The sequence below is a fragment of the Anastrepha obliqua genome, chromosome 2 (assembly GCF_027943255.1).
Source record: "Anastrepha obliqua isolate idAnaObli1 chromosome 2, idAnaObli1_1.0, whole genome shotgun sequence".
NCBI classification, from domain to species: domain Eukaryota; kingdom Metazoa; phylum Arthropoda; class Insecta; order Diptera; family Tephritidae; genus Anastrepha; species Anastrepha obliqua.
In genome coordinates this window covers 114,830,321-114,848,526 of record NC_072893.1, presented here as the reverse complement: position 1 = coordinate 114,848,526, position 18,206 = coordinate 114,830,321, and the positions used below count along the sequence as shown (strand labels likewise).

General features: G+C 39.2%; 1 protein-coding gene across 1 annotated transcript; it reads right to left on the bottom strand.

The window, feature by feature from the left end:
* Positions 1 to 338: 338 nt before the first annotated feature.
* Positions 339 to 1,538, bottom strand: LOC129238361 (uncharacterized). The gene has a single exon (XM_054873387.1). The coding sequence runs from the start codon at positions 1,536 to 1,538 to the stop codon at positions 339 to 341; it is 1,200 nt and encodes a 399-aa protein (XP_054729362.1).
* Between the last annotated feature and the right edge of the window lie 16,668 nt (positions 1,539 to 18,206).

Here is an 18,206-nt window from a genome sequence, read left to right as displayed (position 1 = left end):
TGTCAGGAAACGAGCCACTTCGTCTGGCGGCGCCGGTTTCTCGTGTGGCATGTACACCGATGCCAGGTATATCGCCGATTTCTGCAGCTCCACTTTCACCACCGTAAAATCAGGAGTACTGAAATCAGAACACAGAAAAGCTTTTAGGTGTTTTTTGGTGATTATGCATGACCGTGGCTTACCGTCTGTTTTGTTGTAGAAAATGTTGATGCTCCTTAATTTCGTTGTCTCTGACCCAGGGCTCCTGTATGAAACCGATGTCGATGTCCCCTTCCCTGAGGAAGACATCCAAGTTCTCTGTAGCACATTTCGAGTGCTGCAGATTCACCTGTATGGCTCTAGGCAACGGATTTATTGTCGTCTTCAGCTAGGTCCAGCTTTTCTAGCCTTTCTAGCTGTATGTTGTTGTCGACCTCGTCTGGATCTTCCTCATTTTCATTGCTGTCTGCTTTGAAAATCTTCAGTTTGGCCTTTCTTAGACCAAACCGCATTTTGTTGTCTTGTTGTTTCAGTATTGGTAGACACTCGTCGTTGATCTGCAGAACGAACGACATGCTGCTCTTTTGCGGTTTTTCTGCCTTCACGATTGCCCAGTCGTCCATCGGCACCGCAGGGTTGTGTGACTTGAGGTATTTCAGCACTTCTGCACCGCTCAAGTCCATCACTGGTAGCCAAATGCGAGCGCGAGGAGGGCAAGGGATGTCTTTGGCCGGAATTAGCTTAAGTTTTAAGCCTTCCAGTGTGCTGCTGATCTCAGCAACACACCTTTCTAAGACAACCCTTGACCAGTCGTCGTCGCACTTGATGACCCTGCAGCCGCGAAGTACTCCTGCAGAATCGAAGGAGGGGAGAGTTCCGCCCTGTGCTCCAACCACATGCTTGTCTAGCACGAGTTTGGACAGTTTGGCCTCCACTTGCCCCCACTTCTGCAGGACCACTTTGCCACTGTTTGTGGTTTCATCGATTAGTGCATAGAGGAGGTTATCCTTAACCACCTCACTGAACGGTCGTTGTTTTGCTTCTTCGATGCTGCTGGACACCTTAGGTCTCTTCGGTGCCTGATCGATCACGTCCTGTGACCTGTTTCTCTTCAACGCATCGCCTTTTTTCCTGTCGTCTTCTTTAGGTTTTTTGGATAAGAAGTCTTCATACTCCTTAACCACCTGCTGGTATTTTAGTTTGTCAGCCGCGTCGCGCTCGTCAGTCGCTCCAGCGAGTTCATTTTTGGCAATCTTGCTTAGAATGAACCTCGCCTTCGTGTAGCGAGATTTCATGAGAGCACCCTCGGATTTGTGCTTTTTAGCGACCTGACTCTCTCTCTGAGTGCCGTCTGCCGCCTTTTTCGATGCTTGTGGTAGAATTGTTTGTTGTTGTTGTTGCTTGATTGGTAAGGGTGTGCTATGGCTGGTACTTCCCTTACTCTTTGCTGACTCAGCCGTATCTTGGCTAGAGGCCAGCAGGGTATCCTCTTCGGAGGATGGTATTGTGTCGCAGCGCGGCACATATTTTTTGTTTTTTTCATTTTGTTGTGTGTTCATTTTCATCTATTTCTTACGGTTGCTTCGCCTGACTACGTCAAGCTCCACAACCAACGAGTATTTAGGGGAAGTAATGGGGTCCTCCGCGGCAGCGCCCCTTACCGCGGTAAGGCCACAGTTACTCTCGAAGGCGGCCAGGTATTCGAGAGGGAAACTCCGTTCGCGATGCACACGTTTTAATTCCCTGCACCATTCAGCCCTCGGCACGATTCCAAGCACACCTTGACTTGGGAATGTGTTGGTACGGTACTCTCTGTATAGATGATTGGACGAGCATCCCACACGCCGTAGCGTGTAAGGGTGTTCTACCAATCCTCATACAGAGCTTCCCTCTTAGTTCATGACAGGTTAAATTCCTAAGAAGGAATTTAGCCTTCATTTAAGCCCTATCCCCGCGGCAAGGAGACCAACCACGATAGGGTATATTTATGTTATATCAATGATTTTTCGAAGCCTCATTATGATTGTTTTCCAAAGGCAACCAATATCGTATATACTGTTATGTGACCATAGGTGAGTTCTGGTAGGCTTGCTTGTGGTGATGGTCTGTGTCATGGTGATGGTGTGCACTCGCTTGTGTCCCAGAGCTTCAGTACGTGGGTTCGGAAACGCAGCAGCAGAACCAAGCTACCATCATAACTATAGCCTCACAAGATAAACTAAATAAATTGAACTCGGAGAAAATTAAAAACTGCCAACATACGTAACTTCCACCTACTGTCCTAAAAGGCCTAGGAATCCTTAAGCCTGGCAGCGCATATGTATGTCGTGTGGCTGCTCGGTACCCACCCTACCTTGGCTTTGTAGATGTAAATAAAGCCCCATTAGATCATCTAAACTTCCTCCGAAATCAGACCAAAATTATGAAAAATCTAGTAAATCATTTTCATTACAATATTTATTGACACTATCAGATGTATCAAAAATAAGTATATTTAAAACAATGGTGTACTAACATTATTTTGTGGGTGTACATTAACTAACTAAAACTGCCCTACCTCAGCATTTTCTATAATATATATATATGTATGTGGTCATTAGCCCAAAAAAAAATTTAATAATATTCAATGTATGTACATAAGGAAACAAAAGGAACGAAATGGAATAACCGAAAAGATCAAAGTATGTATACGTACGTATGGATGGACATTATTCTGCATAAATAGGTTCTCTCAAACAAAAAAAAACTGTCATTGCAAATTGCTACATACTATACTTCCATACATACGTCTACATGAATTTAAATGAGCGAGAGAGTGAATATTAACATAAAATAAAGAATTAGCAATTGCACTTACATATTGGTGTCGATATAGCAGTCCAACGACGCGTAGAAGGCCTCCTCGCTGTGTGGTTGTTGCTAGGTTTTTGTGTTTTAATTTGTATTAGGTTATTCCTTTATTATGATAATTCACTTCAGCTTTTTTATTATTAAAACAAAATCTTTTTTTTTTTTGGTCTTTTAATTCGGTTTCTGTTCCATTTAAGAAAAAAAAATTATATTTATAAAACATTTATAAAGATGTAAAGGAAATAAAGATGTAAAGCAAAGAACTATGTTAAGGGAGGTTAATAATGTTAGCATATATGTATATATGCACACAAAAAAAAATTAAGAAATAAAAATTATTTAACTATCATGATTTGGTAGTTTTTCACAAAATTCATAAAAATGTAATAACTTTTCATTAGTTTCGATATTAATTTAATTCAAAGCATTTCTGTTTTTTTTTTTCTTAACTGTGGCTGTTAACAGTTAACAATTGTTAATCATTATATATATATGTATATATATATATATAAACCGCTCGAAGAACCGCAAAAACCGGCGATAGCTTAAACCCATATAAATATTTTCACAAAACACTTGTTTTTGAAAAAAAAAATCCTTTTTGTTTTTTTTTTAAGGTGAAAACTTTTATAATCCTATGGTACGTATGAGAGTTTATAGACGCATAGGTGTGGATGAATCCGATGTGGCAGTGGATAGTGACGGCCGACAGCCTTGAAGAAATTCTGTAAGGTGAAAGTATATACGCATATACTTGTATTAAAATTTACTTAAAATTTATCGATTTTGCCTACGGTTATTAACGAAAAATTTTGATGGAAAAGAACCTAAACAAAAATTATGATCCCTTATATGATGAACTCCAATTTATTTCTTTTTGTTTTAGCGTATGATAGTTTTTTTTATACGTGTGCACGCCTCGATGGATTTGTAGTGAATAAAAATACGTCGGCTGGGCTTAAACTTAATAGCCAAAAAGGGAAACTTTCACTACTTTAGTTAAGGCAATCATGATCGGGTGGGACATTTTCTCGCTGTGTTTAATCTGTATATAAAAGGCATACCTGTGTTTCGTTTGTGTGTATGAACATAAGGAGGATGGAAATTAGAAGAAATTAAAAATGTGCACATGTACCACGGTACAATACTAACCCACCTAGCACATATTTCCTCACCTTTTAAATTTTTATTCTTGGTTATGCCCAATGAAGTGTACAGTAGGTGGACGACCAATAAGTGGCCATAATTATTTACCTGTCAGTGGTACTTTGGCTTTCATTTTTCAATACGAAAATGCGCTACTAAAAAATACTCTGATAGACCAGAAGCTGCAACAAAAATATGCATTAAAAGCACACACAACAACCAACCCTGCCGATGCTATGAACAAAAAATGAATCATATAGTATTTTCTACATGGCTGTCTGTATATATTAACGAGTACTTTACTAATCTTCACATCCCTCGCATGCTATTTTCAAATTATCCTTATCAAGCCACCAGGTTCATCGTCAATTCAATTCAAGCCCAATTTTCTGTCATCTCCGTGCTTGTGCGCCTGCTGTTAGGCTATGCGTGCAATTTTTCATCATTTACTTGATTTACGACTGACAATCAATACTTCTTCATTCTATCTATTGATGTTGTTTTTCGGTGTTGTCATTATTGTTGTTGTTGTTATTGCTGGTGTAATAGCAAAAGGACATTTAGCTGTCAATATTGATATATTAGCGGCGTAATGTATATTCATTGAATGCTACGTGACCACACGCGGAGGTGCAGAGGTCATCTATCTCAAAGAAATAGAGAGAGAAAGGGAGCAAGCGAAAGAGATAGAGGAGGAGAGGGAAACAGAGTGCAATGACCCATTGTAAAAAAAAGAGAACATTAGCAGAGTCGAAAACACAAATGAGTTTCTTTATACAAGTAGTACATTTTCTTCAAATCTCTCTAACTATTGGGCAGTTTTTTGCTTTGAATAAACAGTATGAGGATTTTCGGTAGCAAATATAAATATTCTTAAAGGCTGTAGTACCGCATCATAGCTAATTAGGTACAGCAAACAAAAATATCAAATATTATATGGAACTAAAAACTTAGTGTAAAATGCTTTAGTAAAGTTATTTCTGCGTAATCTGATATTTCACGTGCATTAACATTTTTTGAATAGGAAAACTATTGCCTTATACTTATTATATATTTTATCTGTTATCTATTACCTGTTACCGATTATGTATTATCTGTCAGTTATTTCCTATTAGTCATTATCTATTATCTTCGCAATGCTGAGCTGCTATCTTAACCCCAGCGACTGTATTGAACAGTTTAGAACGAAGCTGGGCCTTATTGAGGATAAGGTTCGTGAAATAGATGTCCCCTTCATCGTAGACAGAGACTTTAACGCTAAAGCTGTCGAGTGGGGCACGCCTATTATGAACATACGGGGAATGTACATACCAGACATGGCTGCCAAATTTGGGTTTGCAGTGGCACACAGAAAAAACGCCACTACTTTCAGTATACCTTTTAGTCACCCTAGTGACTGATGACTTGGCTGAGGCAATCAAGAGGTAGGAAGTTCTGGAAGAATATATCACTTTCCGCTTCATTGTGAAAACTAACACTGCCCCAACACCAAAAACAAAGGGCACTCGCAAATGGATCATGTTCAAAATGTACACTGAAGCATTCCACGCCGTACATTAGTGGTGACGCTGGCTCCTCTGCAAGTGCCATGATGCAGTACATTGCCTAAAGCTGCGATGCATCGGCGACCCGTACGGGGCTACGCTCAAAAAGACGAAATCTGTGGACAACAGAAATCGCAGCACTCAAACAAACCTGCTTACATAATAGAGAAGATCCACCAGAACCAGGCGAAACAAGGAAGCAGAGCGGGAGGCTGATGATTTCAGGGAGTTCCGAAAGGCTCTTAAACAAGCAAACTAGCAAGAAGGCGGAAGGGCAGGAACTTTGAAGGGATCTAAATAGCAACTCTTGGAGACTAACGAGGAAGCTAAATACCAACCCCACAGCCTCACATGTAGACAGTGATGCTATCAGCAAAATAGTCGCTAGACTATTTTCAAAACACAATAAGCTGTGTGGGAACCGAGACCTCCAAGGTGCTGAAACGCTCCCACTCTTTACTGAGGAAGAGCTCAAAACCGGGGCAAGAAGCATCAAAACGAACAAAGCTATAGGCCTAGACGGCATCCCAGCTGAAGCTCCTAAACTTGGGGCTAAAAAAAAAAAAAAAAAAAAATACAAAAGCTGACGTTGATCATTAAGGTTAAAGGCGATCTAGTACAACTATCAACCTAGGGTCCGCTTTGCATGCTGAACAGCGCCGAGAAATTGCTTGAGAAACTCATTCGTTCTGCGCAGGCTGCAGAGACCGTTGAGAGTGTAAGAGAATTGTCAGCAAGGCAATACGGCTTCCGATGCGGTAAATTAACCCTTAGCGCAATAGAGGAGGTGGTAAGCAGCGCATAGGGCACTCAACACAGATGTCATTACCCGAAGAGTATCACCGCCTTGGCAATCCTGCACGTACGGAACGTCTTTACGTCTTTAACAGCTTACGGCGGATAGACATTATAAAGGCCCCACGAGAAAGGATTCGAATACCTGCATACCTGATAATGATTCTCCAGAACTACCTGTTTCTGGCGCTGCATTCTTTGATACCCGCCGACCTTATGACCGAGAACGAATGGATGCGTAGGACCCTAAGAAGAAACACGTCATCACTTGCGTCGCGAACGGGGATGACAAACCATGCTGAGCTATGACGCTGAACACACGTTTTTTAGTTTTGACAGTGGACTTACGGAAAGCGATGCTGAAGGAAGTATGTAGATTGGTGGCATCACGCCGAACAACATAATCAGCAAAATGCTCGAATGCGAGGACAGCTGGAACGCGGTAAAGAGATACATCGTGGACGTCCTACGAAAAAAAGATTGACCTCGACATAGCGCAACAAAGTGAAGCTTTACAGATAGAGAGACAATAAGTCGAGCCTATTGCATGAAAGCTGGCTACAAATATGATAGACCCAGACATGGATGAATAGATACCGTTCTGGATGCTGGAATTACTTTAAGCACTACTTGTATACAAGATTTCACAATTTCGTGTTCAAAAATAGACAATTTTCACCTTCTCTGATATAAAATATCCATTTTATCCGTTATCATAGAAATAAAATTTCCGAGTTAACCGAATTTATGCTCTGTATAAAATTCAATACAACGTCAGCTAGACAGAATCAATTCACACAGAATATTGACGTACAAAGCAATTACTACTCAATACGTTTTGGTAAGAAATTTAAGAGTCTCCATCCAAAAAATGTGCATTAGAGGAACGGAAGGGGATTAGGAAGTCGACGCTAGCAAAACCAAATTGAATGTAATAACTGACTGACCAAGGAGACATTAACGTAAAGGAATATCCGCCACAACGGATACAGCAACAATGGTAGCATCTTAAGGCAGACAGTAGCTGCTTGAGTAACACAATACAGCACAACAGAGTAAAATAAGTAAATATGTAATCACTACTGCTGTCATCAAAGAATGCCCATTGCTGCAGTGACATATCCAATCTCCCAACTGAGAGAAAGCTTTGAAGTTTGCAAAAGAGAAGGACCGCACGGTAGGCAGTTGTGGGAGTATAAAGGGTGCTTCAACTGCTGGTCTCTTTTTGAATATGAAATTTATAAGTAGCTTGGACTATATTTGTTTTAATGAGCACTGGATTGATTGCTTTACTTTGTTTTCTGTCAGTGCAGCTCAGAAGAAAAGTTTAATGGAATGGAATCGCAGCGGGCAAGGTGGCGGAATTCTCTAATTCCTAGTTTGAGCATAGGGCGTCTCGCTTGCTCATCGCCCTCGAACACGATTTTGTGCAAGGGCTCTAAGTTCATTCCAAGTCTTATTCAAAGACTTCATTTCCATGTTCATTGAACAGTGCCAGGAGGTTCGTTGTCTGCCTACATTTTCTCTTATCTGTCTGTCCTATAGCAGTACTTGTTTGGCGATGTTGTCGTTAATCTTTCTCAGGGTGCGGCCGATCCATTGCCTTTTTCTTTCTGCGGATTTGAGTCTCCACATCGGATCCATGACTAGTAGGTTTCACTAGTCATTCGGTGTACGAAATATTTCGAGGACAGAAAATTCGCATTATGTGGTGCAGGAGGCAACTAACGAACGTTTGTGTTCATTGCGCTGATCTCCCTCATTGTACAGCCGTATAGCAGGACAGATTTGAAGGTTGAAAATTCTAACAGAGCTTTGGCTTTCGTAGTTCTGCTTTCAACGTGTCTGCCAATCTACTTTAAGAACGCCTTCAATTACCAGCAGAAAAAGGATTTGAGACAGAATTCAACCCTGCCGAACGCCAGTCTGCGCGTGAAAGCATTTCGGTAATTTTCCTTTAGGGAAGACGTGACAACAAGCGTCGATGTGGCTCTCCTTGATAAGTGCTAAAAACTTAACTGGTATTCCTCTGCTCCGTAAAGCAGCCCCGATACACTCCCCATTTGCGCTATCGAATGCTTTTTCAAAATCGAAAAACACCAGGTGAAGTTTGGAGTTATACTCAGTGCATATTTCTATGAAAATATGGAGAGTGTTGATGGGTCTGCACAGGAAATACAACTACGAAATTCAGCTTGGCAGGAACCAGTCGATGCTTCAAGGTGGATTTTTAGCCGGTTTTGCAAGAGAGAACCCAAATACCTCTCCAGTTGTTACAGTCTTTCAAGTCACCTTTCTTTACAGCTTCACAATAATTCATTATATCGGTCTCTGGACATTCAAGCGATGGTATCAAAAGCCGACTAATGAATGCAATGAGGGCCTTTGGCTCTCTACAAGTAATTTGAAATGCATCACACATTTCACAGCGCACAAAACTGCGAAGTTTTAATTCCAATATAAAGTCGACTTTACTTTATGGTTGTGAAGCGTGGATTACGACGCCAGCTGACACAAGTTCATTACAAGTTTTTGTAAGCAGATGCCATCGAAAAATTCTCAAAATATTCCTGCCAAATATTATCTCGAATGCTGACTTACTGACTGGACTAGAACTTAACAGAACCCAATTCTATAAGAGATCCGAAAGAGCAAATGGGGCTGGATTGGTTATGTCCCACGCAGAGGAAATGGTAATTTAACAAGCGCCACCATTGACTGGAACTCACAAGGAAACCGCAGACGTGGAAAACCAGTGAATATCTTGTTTCCACGACGTCGTCGGTTCTAAGGAACAACGCGGATTTATAACCGGCCAATGACTGTCACTTCAGCAGCATTTCCCATATATGCATGGGAATTAGAGGTGGCGAACTATCGATAGTGGGCGCCATCGATATTCGACGATAGTTGATTTTGAACCATCGATAGTGTCGATAGTGCCATCGATAGTGTCGATAGTGCCATCGATAGTGTCGATAGTGCCATCGATAGTGTCGATAGCGCCATCGATAGTATAGCCCGACAAACAAATTTATTTTAAATGAATAGAAGAAAATTATAGTTTATTTTAACCAAAAGTTACGGTTCAAAAATAAAAGAATGTTAACATTTTTTTCTTTGAGTCGGGTTCGCCTATCTGAAATAATTTGGCCCGCCTTGCTGAAATTTCTTTCGGATTCTACGGACGTAGCGGGAATGCAAAGATATTTGCAAAAAAGCCTTTCAATAGAGGGAAATTCAGTTTGATTCACCTGGAAAAAAAGTAATATAATTAATTATATAGAACTTATAATTCGTTTTTTAGGCATACCTTCATCCATAGCAGAGGGTCCATATCTTGAGCGGCAATTGCCCTCTCCAGATATTGCCTTTTAGTCAGGATTGCATCCACTCGTGAGTTTCCAACTTTTTTCATCGATCGCTCACCCAAAAAATCAAACAAAGAGTCCTGGGAACTTGTATCCGGTGCGACGGGCAGATTAATTAGGGACTCTTTGACGGGGTATTTTGCTGGTTCATTTTCAAAAAATGTTGCTGCCAGCGTTTGAGCTGTGTTGAAATCCATTTTTTAAAGCGTGGATCCAATAGCGTAGCCATCATGCAGACTGTCCTTTGCTCATATATGGAAAGGCGTTTCTTTATTGACCCCATTAATATTTTTGTCATAGTTTTTCAATCCTATTCCATCTAGTGGGTGTTTCTTGCAACAAAGTATACGCCGAGACTTCTTAAGCTAATTTAAATTTTTCATTCGCTATAGTGCATTTTTAAAGAATCGAACAATTGATTTACACTTAGTAAATAAATTTTGAAGTACTACGTTATCAACTTTTAAAGCATCTTGCACCACCAGATTAATAGTGTGCGCAAAGCATGCCAAATTGCTAATTTGCAATATTTCACATGTTTTAAGCATGGAGCTGGCATTATCTGTTACAATGCATACCGTTTTATTGAGGATGTTCCAATCAATAAATATTTCTCGCAATGTATCTGCAATGTTTTGCGAACACTGATTAGTTGTGCTTAACAGTTTTTTCGTAGCCAATGATGCTGTTTTTAATTCGTGATTATAAACAAAATGACCCGTCACAGTCAAAAAACTAGCATTGGCACTTGATGTCCACAAGTCACATGTAATAGCTATATCCGAAACATTTTGAAGTATTACTGATAACTTGGCAGAGGTTTCCTTGAAATAATTTAACATAAGCACATCTCGTAAGTGTGTCTTGCTCGGTAGTTCGTATCTAGGATCCAATACCTGAGTGTATTGTACAAACCCTTCATTTTCTACAATATTGAAGGGCTGCACATCTTTGGCAACCATCTCAGTTAAGGCTTTGTCAATGTCCGTCTTTCGCTTAGAATTCGAATCGTACAAGACGGTTCTTTTGAAGTAGGACTCTACAGAGTTCATACTCGATATGCAACTGCTGCTTGTAGACGCAGTGTCGCTCCTTTCAGCACCTACAGCTCGTGTGCTAGAGTCTGGTTTTTTAATTTCCAAGCCAGAATGAAACCTTTTCAAGTGGTCGTGCAGGTTTGACGTATTGCCGCTTGTCTTGTATTCTTTGCCGCAGTCAAGACATTTTGCAAATTTTTTGTCATCGGACCTCTTGAAATACTTCCAGACATAGGAAATTTTACTTTTTTTTGTAATTCTCTGTCTATCTGGTTCAGAGTCAGTGCTATTGCACTCGCAGTCCTGCTTGTCGATAGTTGAGGGGGGCACTCGACGTTTACCTTAAATTCCACACATTGTCGATCAAAATACTTATGTAATATATAATATATTAAACATACCTATTTTTAAAAAGCGCTCCATATCTATCTATTTTTTCTTCTTGGAAATTGCTGATACAGAACAAGCGCGAACAATTTTTTTTGGCGATGTGAGACGCCTGCTATCGATGGCACCATCGATAGTGGATGGCCCACTATCGCAAGTGTCTGCTGCTATCGATTGTGACTCGATAGCGCCCAACCATCGATAGTGTCGATAGTGCCATCGATAGTTTTCCACCTCTAATGGGAATGTTTACGCTGCTATAACAACAACAACCAGTGAGTACTTGAAGGCGACTGGTAGAGTCAAAAACCCGCGCCATGCAGCTTAGCTGGAATGAAGTTAAGAGATTGGCGCAAAACAGACCCGAATGGTAGACTTTCGTTGTGGCCCTCGTTGTGGCCCTAGTTGTGGCCCTATGTTCCATACTGGCATTCAAGGAATGTATGATGACGATGAGAAACAATTTCACTAAATAACTTGAATTATTGGCTTTGCAGCAACCTATTCCGTGAAGCCAAAATTTTTACTTCATTTTCGTTGATTTTTGCATTTATTTCATCTGCTGTTTTTTAATGTTTCATCTTTTGAATCGTTTCTGTGTGGTTGCCGTAAAATATCTCTGCAGCAGTGCCGCATAAAAAAGTAGTCTATTCGAACCAAATCCTAGCTTCGAGGCGGTTCATTGATGCTACTATAGTACATATTTCAGCTGATTATTCGATTTTCGTAGGCTTTTAATATTCCAAAAAATTGTTCAAGGAAAATGTACACCAAAAACTGAATGTCTCACACATAACGGTTGTTATCTCAACTATCAAAGTCAATCAAATTCACAGCTAAAGTCCCATATGCTAAACGGATCACCCTGTAATTGTTCGGAGGTATCCAATCGCGTATCATGTTGTTCGAACTATATTTTACACAAGCCCCTGCCTTCAATAGTACTTCATAAATATCAACTACGTCACAATAACAGTCACTGTTGACCGAAAGTACAGCCACTGCTGACCGGGGGTGCAACCACTGTTTGACGCACTTGCACTTGCACCACCCTGTATATCTATTCTCATATAAAGGTATTAGACACCAATTGTTAGTTTAGCTAGCTGCGGTTGCCTTTTTTGTTGTTCTTTTTGTTGTCAAGTAGCATCATCAACAGCCAACACATCAACCGCTGCTATTAATTTCTATCAACCCATCCACCATTCGATTCTACGTTACATCCCCTTACTTCATTATTTTTATTATTTTTGTTGTTATTGTTGTTCTATGCGTACATCTAATTGTCGCTGCGAATGACCAAACGGCCTGTCCATCGGCCGATTTGGTCATTTTGTTCGCTTTCGCCTGCCCCTTAGGTAGTAAAAACCGAAATCTATATTTACGATTATTGAAGTTTATGATGAAACATTTTCGTATCATTTTGCGTCAGCTCATAATGTTGGGCTGCGCGGGGGTAGCGGCACAATTAAGCAAGGTGGTTGATTCTCGCACAAATATTACAAACAGACGTCACCTGCACGTCGGACTGTGTGTGTGCGTGTCCACTTGCTTGTGTGGCTATGCGTTCGTGTGCTCGTGTGTTCGTCTTGCCGTGCGGTCGTAAAAATGTGTTACACACATCAAAGCAACAAAATGAAAAACAACATCAACAGTGCATTATTGTTGTTATTTTGCAAATAAAATGTGAGGCAATGGGGCATAGCAGTCGAAAGGACCATGACAAGGACGCATAAGTACCTACTATCTACATACATGTGAGAATACTTATACGCATACATATAATTCATACATACGTACATATAAATATATACATGCATAGATATTTGCAATTAGTTGGTCAGGGCTAATGTTTGAGCAGCTGCGAAATTCTCTTTGAATCAAAGATATTCTTAAACTGCGATTTGGCTGAAATTGATTTTCCTCTGCCTCATCGAGAGGAGTTCTAGTATGGAGTATACCTATGTCTGATATTCCTTGATATTTCCGTAATACTTTTATTTATTTATTTATTTATTTAATCAGCAAGCAAGAGGTTTGGTAGGTAGATACAAATTAAGAGCTTATGACAAGAGTCTTATAAGTAACTTCTTAAAAGTAAACTTAGAGTAAGAGAAATCAAAGACTAAGGAAGAAGAGTAAGCATTAAATTGAGTTAGCGTCCTTCTAAAAGGAGCATTCATTCCCTAAACAGTTTTAGCAATACCCACAAAAAACCATTCCATACAACGGAAAATGCGTGAGGGAACATTAAAATTAATTTTATTGAGCAGATACTAACAATCTATTGAGCCCGCACAAATATCGAAGACAAAACACATCGACAACAGAACACGCCTAGACTCTAAGGAGATTCGATTTATTAATAAGCAATGAGCCCGATAAGACGGGATGGCATCAACGAATTTCATCGAGTGCAAAGCAAAACGCACAAAAGCTGTCTGAACAGACTCTAATCTATTAATGTAGACTGCATGAAACGGTCTCCAAACGAATACCTGGAGTGACTAAGGACGAGTACAACAGTTTGAGAGTAAAGGGATCAGAAAACGAAGAGCTATTTCGACAAATAAAGGCTAACATTGCGAACGATTTAGAAAGACTAAAATTTATATGGGTGGTGAAGTTGAGATTAGAGTCAAAATAAACACCCATGTCCTTCAATTCACTAATTTACTTTAGCGGAGAATTCGAGATGTAGGAAGCTGTTGGAACAACGATAAAAACTTCGCATACGAAGTATATTGACATTTATTAATGTTTAGGAACAAACGATTACGCACACACCAACCATTTAAGTTATTCAACTCTCGCTGGAGAGTGGATGAATCTTCTGGACATTTTATTTCGTAATAGATTTTTAGGTCATTCGCGTATAGAAAAAAATTATGCAATAAAAAACAGGAGGAAATATTCCTAATCAAGAGGATAAATAGTAGCGGACTTAGGACACTACCTTGGGGAACACCAGACGAAGCAACAAAAGAATAAGACGATACATTATCAAGTCGAACGACACAGTGCCTATTATTAAGATAGGAAATAACCACTTAAGAAATTGAGTGTAAAAGCCGAAACGCTCAAGTTTAGCTATTAATATTGGGTGAAATACCCTATCGAAAGCCTTAGAGAAATCTATATAGATCGCACCCATTTGGAAACCTCTTTTCAAACAGTCTTCCGTAAAGACAGCTAAATTCGTTAATGTGGATCTGGCCGGAATAAACCCCTATTGGTTGGGACATAACAAATGTTTAAAAGCAAAGTATATTTTGCCTTTGACTATATACTCAAGTAATTTCGAAACTGTAGATAGTTTGGAAATTGGCCTGTACTTCTATAAGTAACTTTTGTACTTGTACAAGGTGGCGTAATATTAATACTTTGCACTCGGGAAGTAAGTCTCGCTCACCACTTTTGTACGGAAATTCGATGGGTATTCATATCGAGAATTGATTCATCAAATATCATTCAAAGACTAATGGTGAAGAAATTATCTTCGTAAAGATGTAAAGGGTAAATTAAATAATATAATATAAAAGTTTCATGAGTTAATTTATGTGTGTAATCATTTTAAGTCAGAGGTAAGAATTTCACGACAAGCGCTACGAAACGTTTCGAATTGCTGGTTACTCCGCGCGGAAACGGCCCCGAGTGCAAAGCGTTAAGATTTATCATTTTTGCAAATGGCTCGTATATACATCAATCATATTCGATACTTGGGAGCTGGACAGCTGCAGTTACAAAAATTCACGCAATGGAGCATATAAAGGTCGAAATAAAGATGTCCATCACTCGAATCATTTCTTTATTTAGTATAAAAGAATATCACGTGGGGTACAAGTAAAAAAAATATTGACAAAAAAATTATTCAATTCGAACTTATAATTTTTTTCTTTTCTTATGAGTCTTGCTTAGAAGCTGGTTGAAACATAGAAGGAAAAAATAACAGACTTCTTATATACGCTGATTGTATTATATGAAGAAACACAGATTGCATGACGATTTTCCTATTTAGGCGTTGAAGTAATGCCCCACCTCAATTTTAGAATTCATTTAGAAAAGAGAACAATTGCATCTAAAAATGTTATAAATGCTACCTGGAGTGTTTTTTGAACAAGAAGGAAACAGTAGAAGCGAAATGGCAGTATTTCGCTTCAAATCAATCGTATACGCACAAGTGTGGGCCTATAGGTTCTTTGACGAAGTCGACATACTGCAAAAGTATTTTGTAAAACGCATATTAAAACTGCCTGAACATATACCTACATACATACATACTCTATCTTGAGACTGGAATACAAGATAACCAATTGTACAGAACATTATTTCTTTTTTTTTCTTTTATTTTCAGTAAACCGTCTTCCTAATTTTGTAACACAAATGGTAATAAGAAAAAAACGTATTTTGTATTAAAAAACTAAGAAAGTGGTTTAATAATGCTAATATAAGCTGGCGAATATAAAGTATGCAGTCTAAATGTGGATAGATGGCGTGAACATATTGTACTTGTAAAAAATCTTCCCCAAGTCAGAGTGAATATATGTAAGCGACACGTTGGTAATACCACCAAAATATTGTATATAAGGAGTTAGATTGGTCGAAAGTACAATTTTATTTTAAAAAATATGCTCTGGATATAAGCATGTCCACAATTAGAGCTAGAAGTGATATGCTTATCTTAAATAGTAATAAGTTCGGAATGGAAACAAAGCTTGCCCCATGTGCAATACTGGAGAGCTTGAAAATTTAGCACACTTTTTGGCGCGCTGCCCAGTACTAAGATAGTATAAATACAATTTTTTGAAAAATTTACACTAAAAGAATCAGAATTGATTAATGTTCTGACCGGCGTCATTGAGAACTGGAATAACCTCTTGTTTTACATTAAATATGCTTATAAATATAGAGAATTAGTCTTTGTAGAATTTAATTTTTGAAGAATGTCAAGATTGTTTTTCTTCTCTTATTTTTGATTGGCGCGCTAACCACTTATGCGATTTTGGCCCAGTTTTTTGGACATTTGCAGGGCAAGTGCTCAACAGTCTTCTTCTCTGAAAGATCCTCACGGCTTCTGCAATGGAGGTTAAATTGTAAACCTAGCTTTTCTGTCTCTTGCTTTCCTACGTCTATTGCGCTGTGTCCATAGGATTTTCGAAATAGCGCATCAAGAAATGCAGCTCCATCTTTGCTGCGCTTTTTTGAGAACTAAGTTGTACAAGTTCTCCATTTGTATATAAAAAATAAATTTTCGGTGCAATGCTTATCAACTCAACTTGAATGAATAAATTTAAAATAAAATTTGAAATGCCAATTTATTTGATTTATCTATATTATATATTAATTTTTTTTTTTGTTAAACTTTGTACTAAAAACCATGTGAGTTGAAAACGCGCTAGGGGACTACCATTTAAAACGTAGGATTGATGTAGTAAACTTCCCAGTAAGCCACTCTTCATGGCTTCGAGGATTAGTAACACTTAGCAAAGTGGGTGTGATGAAAGTTCTATGTGCATGTCTAAATATGGAAGAGCAAATGCAATAGCCGCATCTAAGCTAAAAATTGGCACATTGGTTTTAATGTTAACTGACACCAAAAGCGAATTTTCCCCTACAACACTTCAACACACGAGCCCTGCAAAAAATAAAAAAAAAAAACAATGAACTTTATTGCCTGCTGGTGTACGCAAGTATGTATGCGCATATTAATCGATGTTCAAATTATTATTATTTTTTTCAAATACAGCGCACTTTTGTTCCTTGCATTTGCATAAGCTCTGCTCCTCACGCCTAGCCTCACGTTTAGCACTTTTTTAATAGCACAGCGGATATGCGCTTTGTTTAATATCCACATAACAACACAAAGGCTAATGTCCGTGCAATCTATGGACGGTTGAACGGATGAATACAGTGACTGACCGACTGACTGACTGGTTGGTGGCGCGTGCGGCTGGACTATGTGGCCAGTTACTACATGATCCAGATACGACACTCCCTCCAGCATCACGGCTAGTCATATGCATTTGCGCCACTCCACACGCCACATATGTACGTGGAAAGGTTACCCTTTGCTGGCATAAAGCGGCAATACTGCAACACAGCGGCACTGTTGCTTGCCACACTTCGGTGACCTGCTGCTACCATTGCTTTCCATACCTGGTGTTTGTCTGCGCGCTGTTAACTGAAAGGGTTATTAGCGCTTATCAGGCATACTGCAACCTCCCGCCTCCCTTCTGCCATGCAGCTTCGCTACCAGTTGCAGCTTCGACAGCAAATTGGGGCTACTTTTCGTCTGGTGGGTGTGTACATTTTTTTATTTGTATTTTAATACCAATTGCGTTTTGATGGTGTTGCCTACTCGTTGCAGAGCGCACATCAAACCAGCCGGACATGCGGAAGTAGCCACGCAAATTGCAAGTGATTTCATGGTTAATTGAATTTAAAGCGATTTCGCTTAATGCAATTTTTTTTTGTTTTTTTTTTTCTTCGCCTTTGTTGCGTTACACTTTTGTTTTTTAACTTTCGCTACTTCTGTTTTCACAGGTGTCTGCGAATGTATGGCATGATTTGGCGCTGGGTGTGAGTGCAATGCATGTGAGCTGCCTGTTGTAAATGTGGCTATTTTTCAATGCTTTGCCCTTTGCTGTTGTCTCTGGAGAGTCTGAGCCATGTTCACGTTTTGTCTTTGTTAATTGGCGCGCATTATTTTGAATGACCTCAACTCAAATGGTGGAGTTGAGTTCGCTGAAAATTGTGTTTTTTCTCATCCTTTCATCATGGCATTTTGTTCTATTAATTAAATTGTCTGTTTTCTCACCTTTTTTAACTGTATTTATATTTTATGTATATACCTATAAGTACAGAGCTAAAGTACGAGCTTCAACTTACTAAGCATCTAAGGATAAGATTGATTGATGTCTTGAGACTGATTTGAAATCTATTACAAAAATTAATTCACATAGTTTGTGTAGAGAATTTCGGCAAATATTTATAAAAAGTCGTAAGATTCTCTTCCGGTAAACGTTCGAAGTTGTAAAGGAAGTAACAAAGTTGAAGCCTTTCTTGGGATCTTACCTTTATGAAGATATCAAATCAGA

Bases quoted from the DNA above. Each gene is read 5' to 3' on its own strand.
- LOC129238361 (XM_054873387.1), bottom strand. From the start codon at position 1,538: ATGAACACACAACAAAATGAAAAAAACAAAAAATATGTGCCGCGCTGC.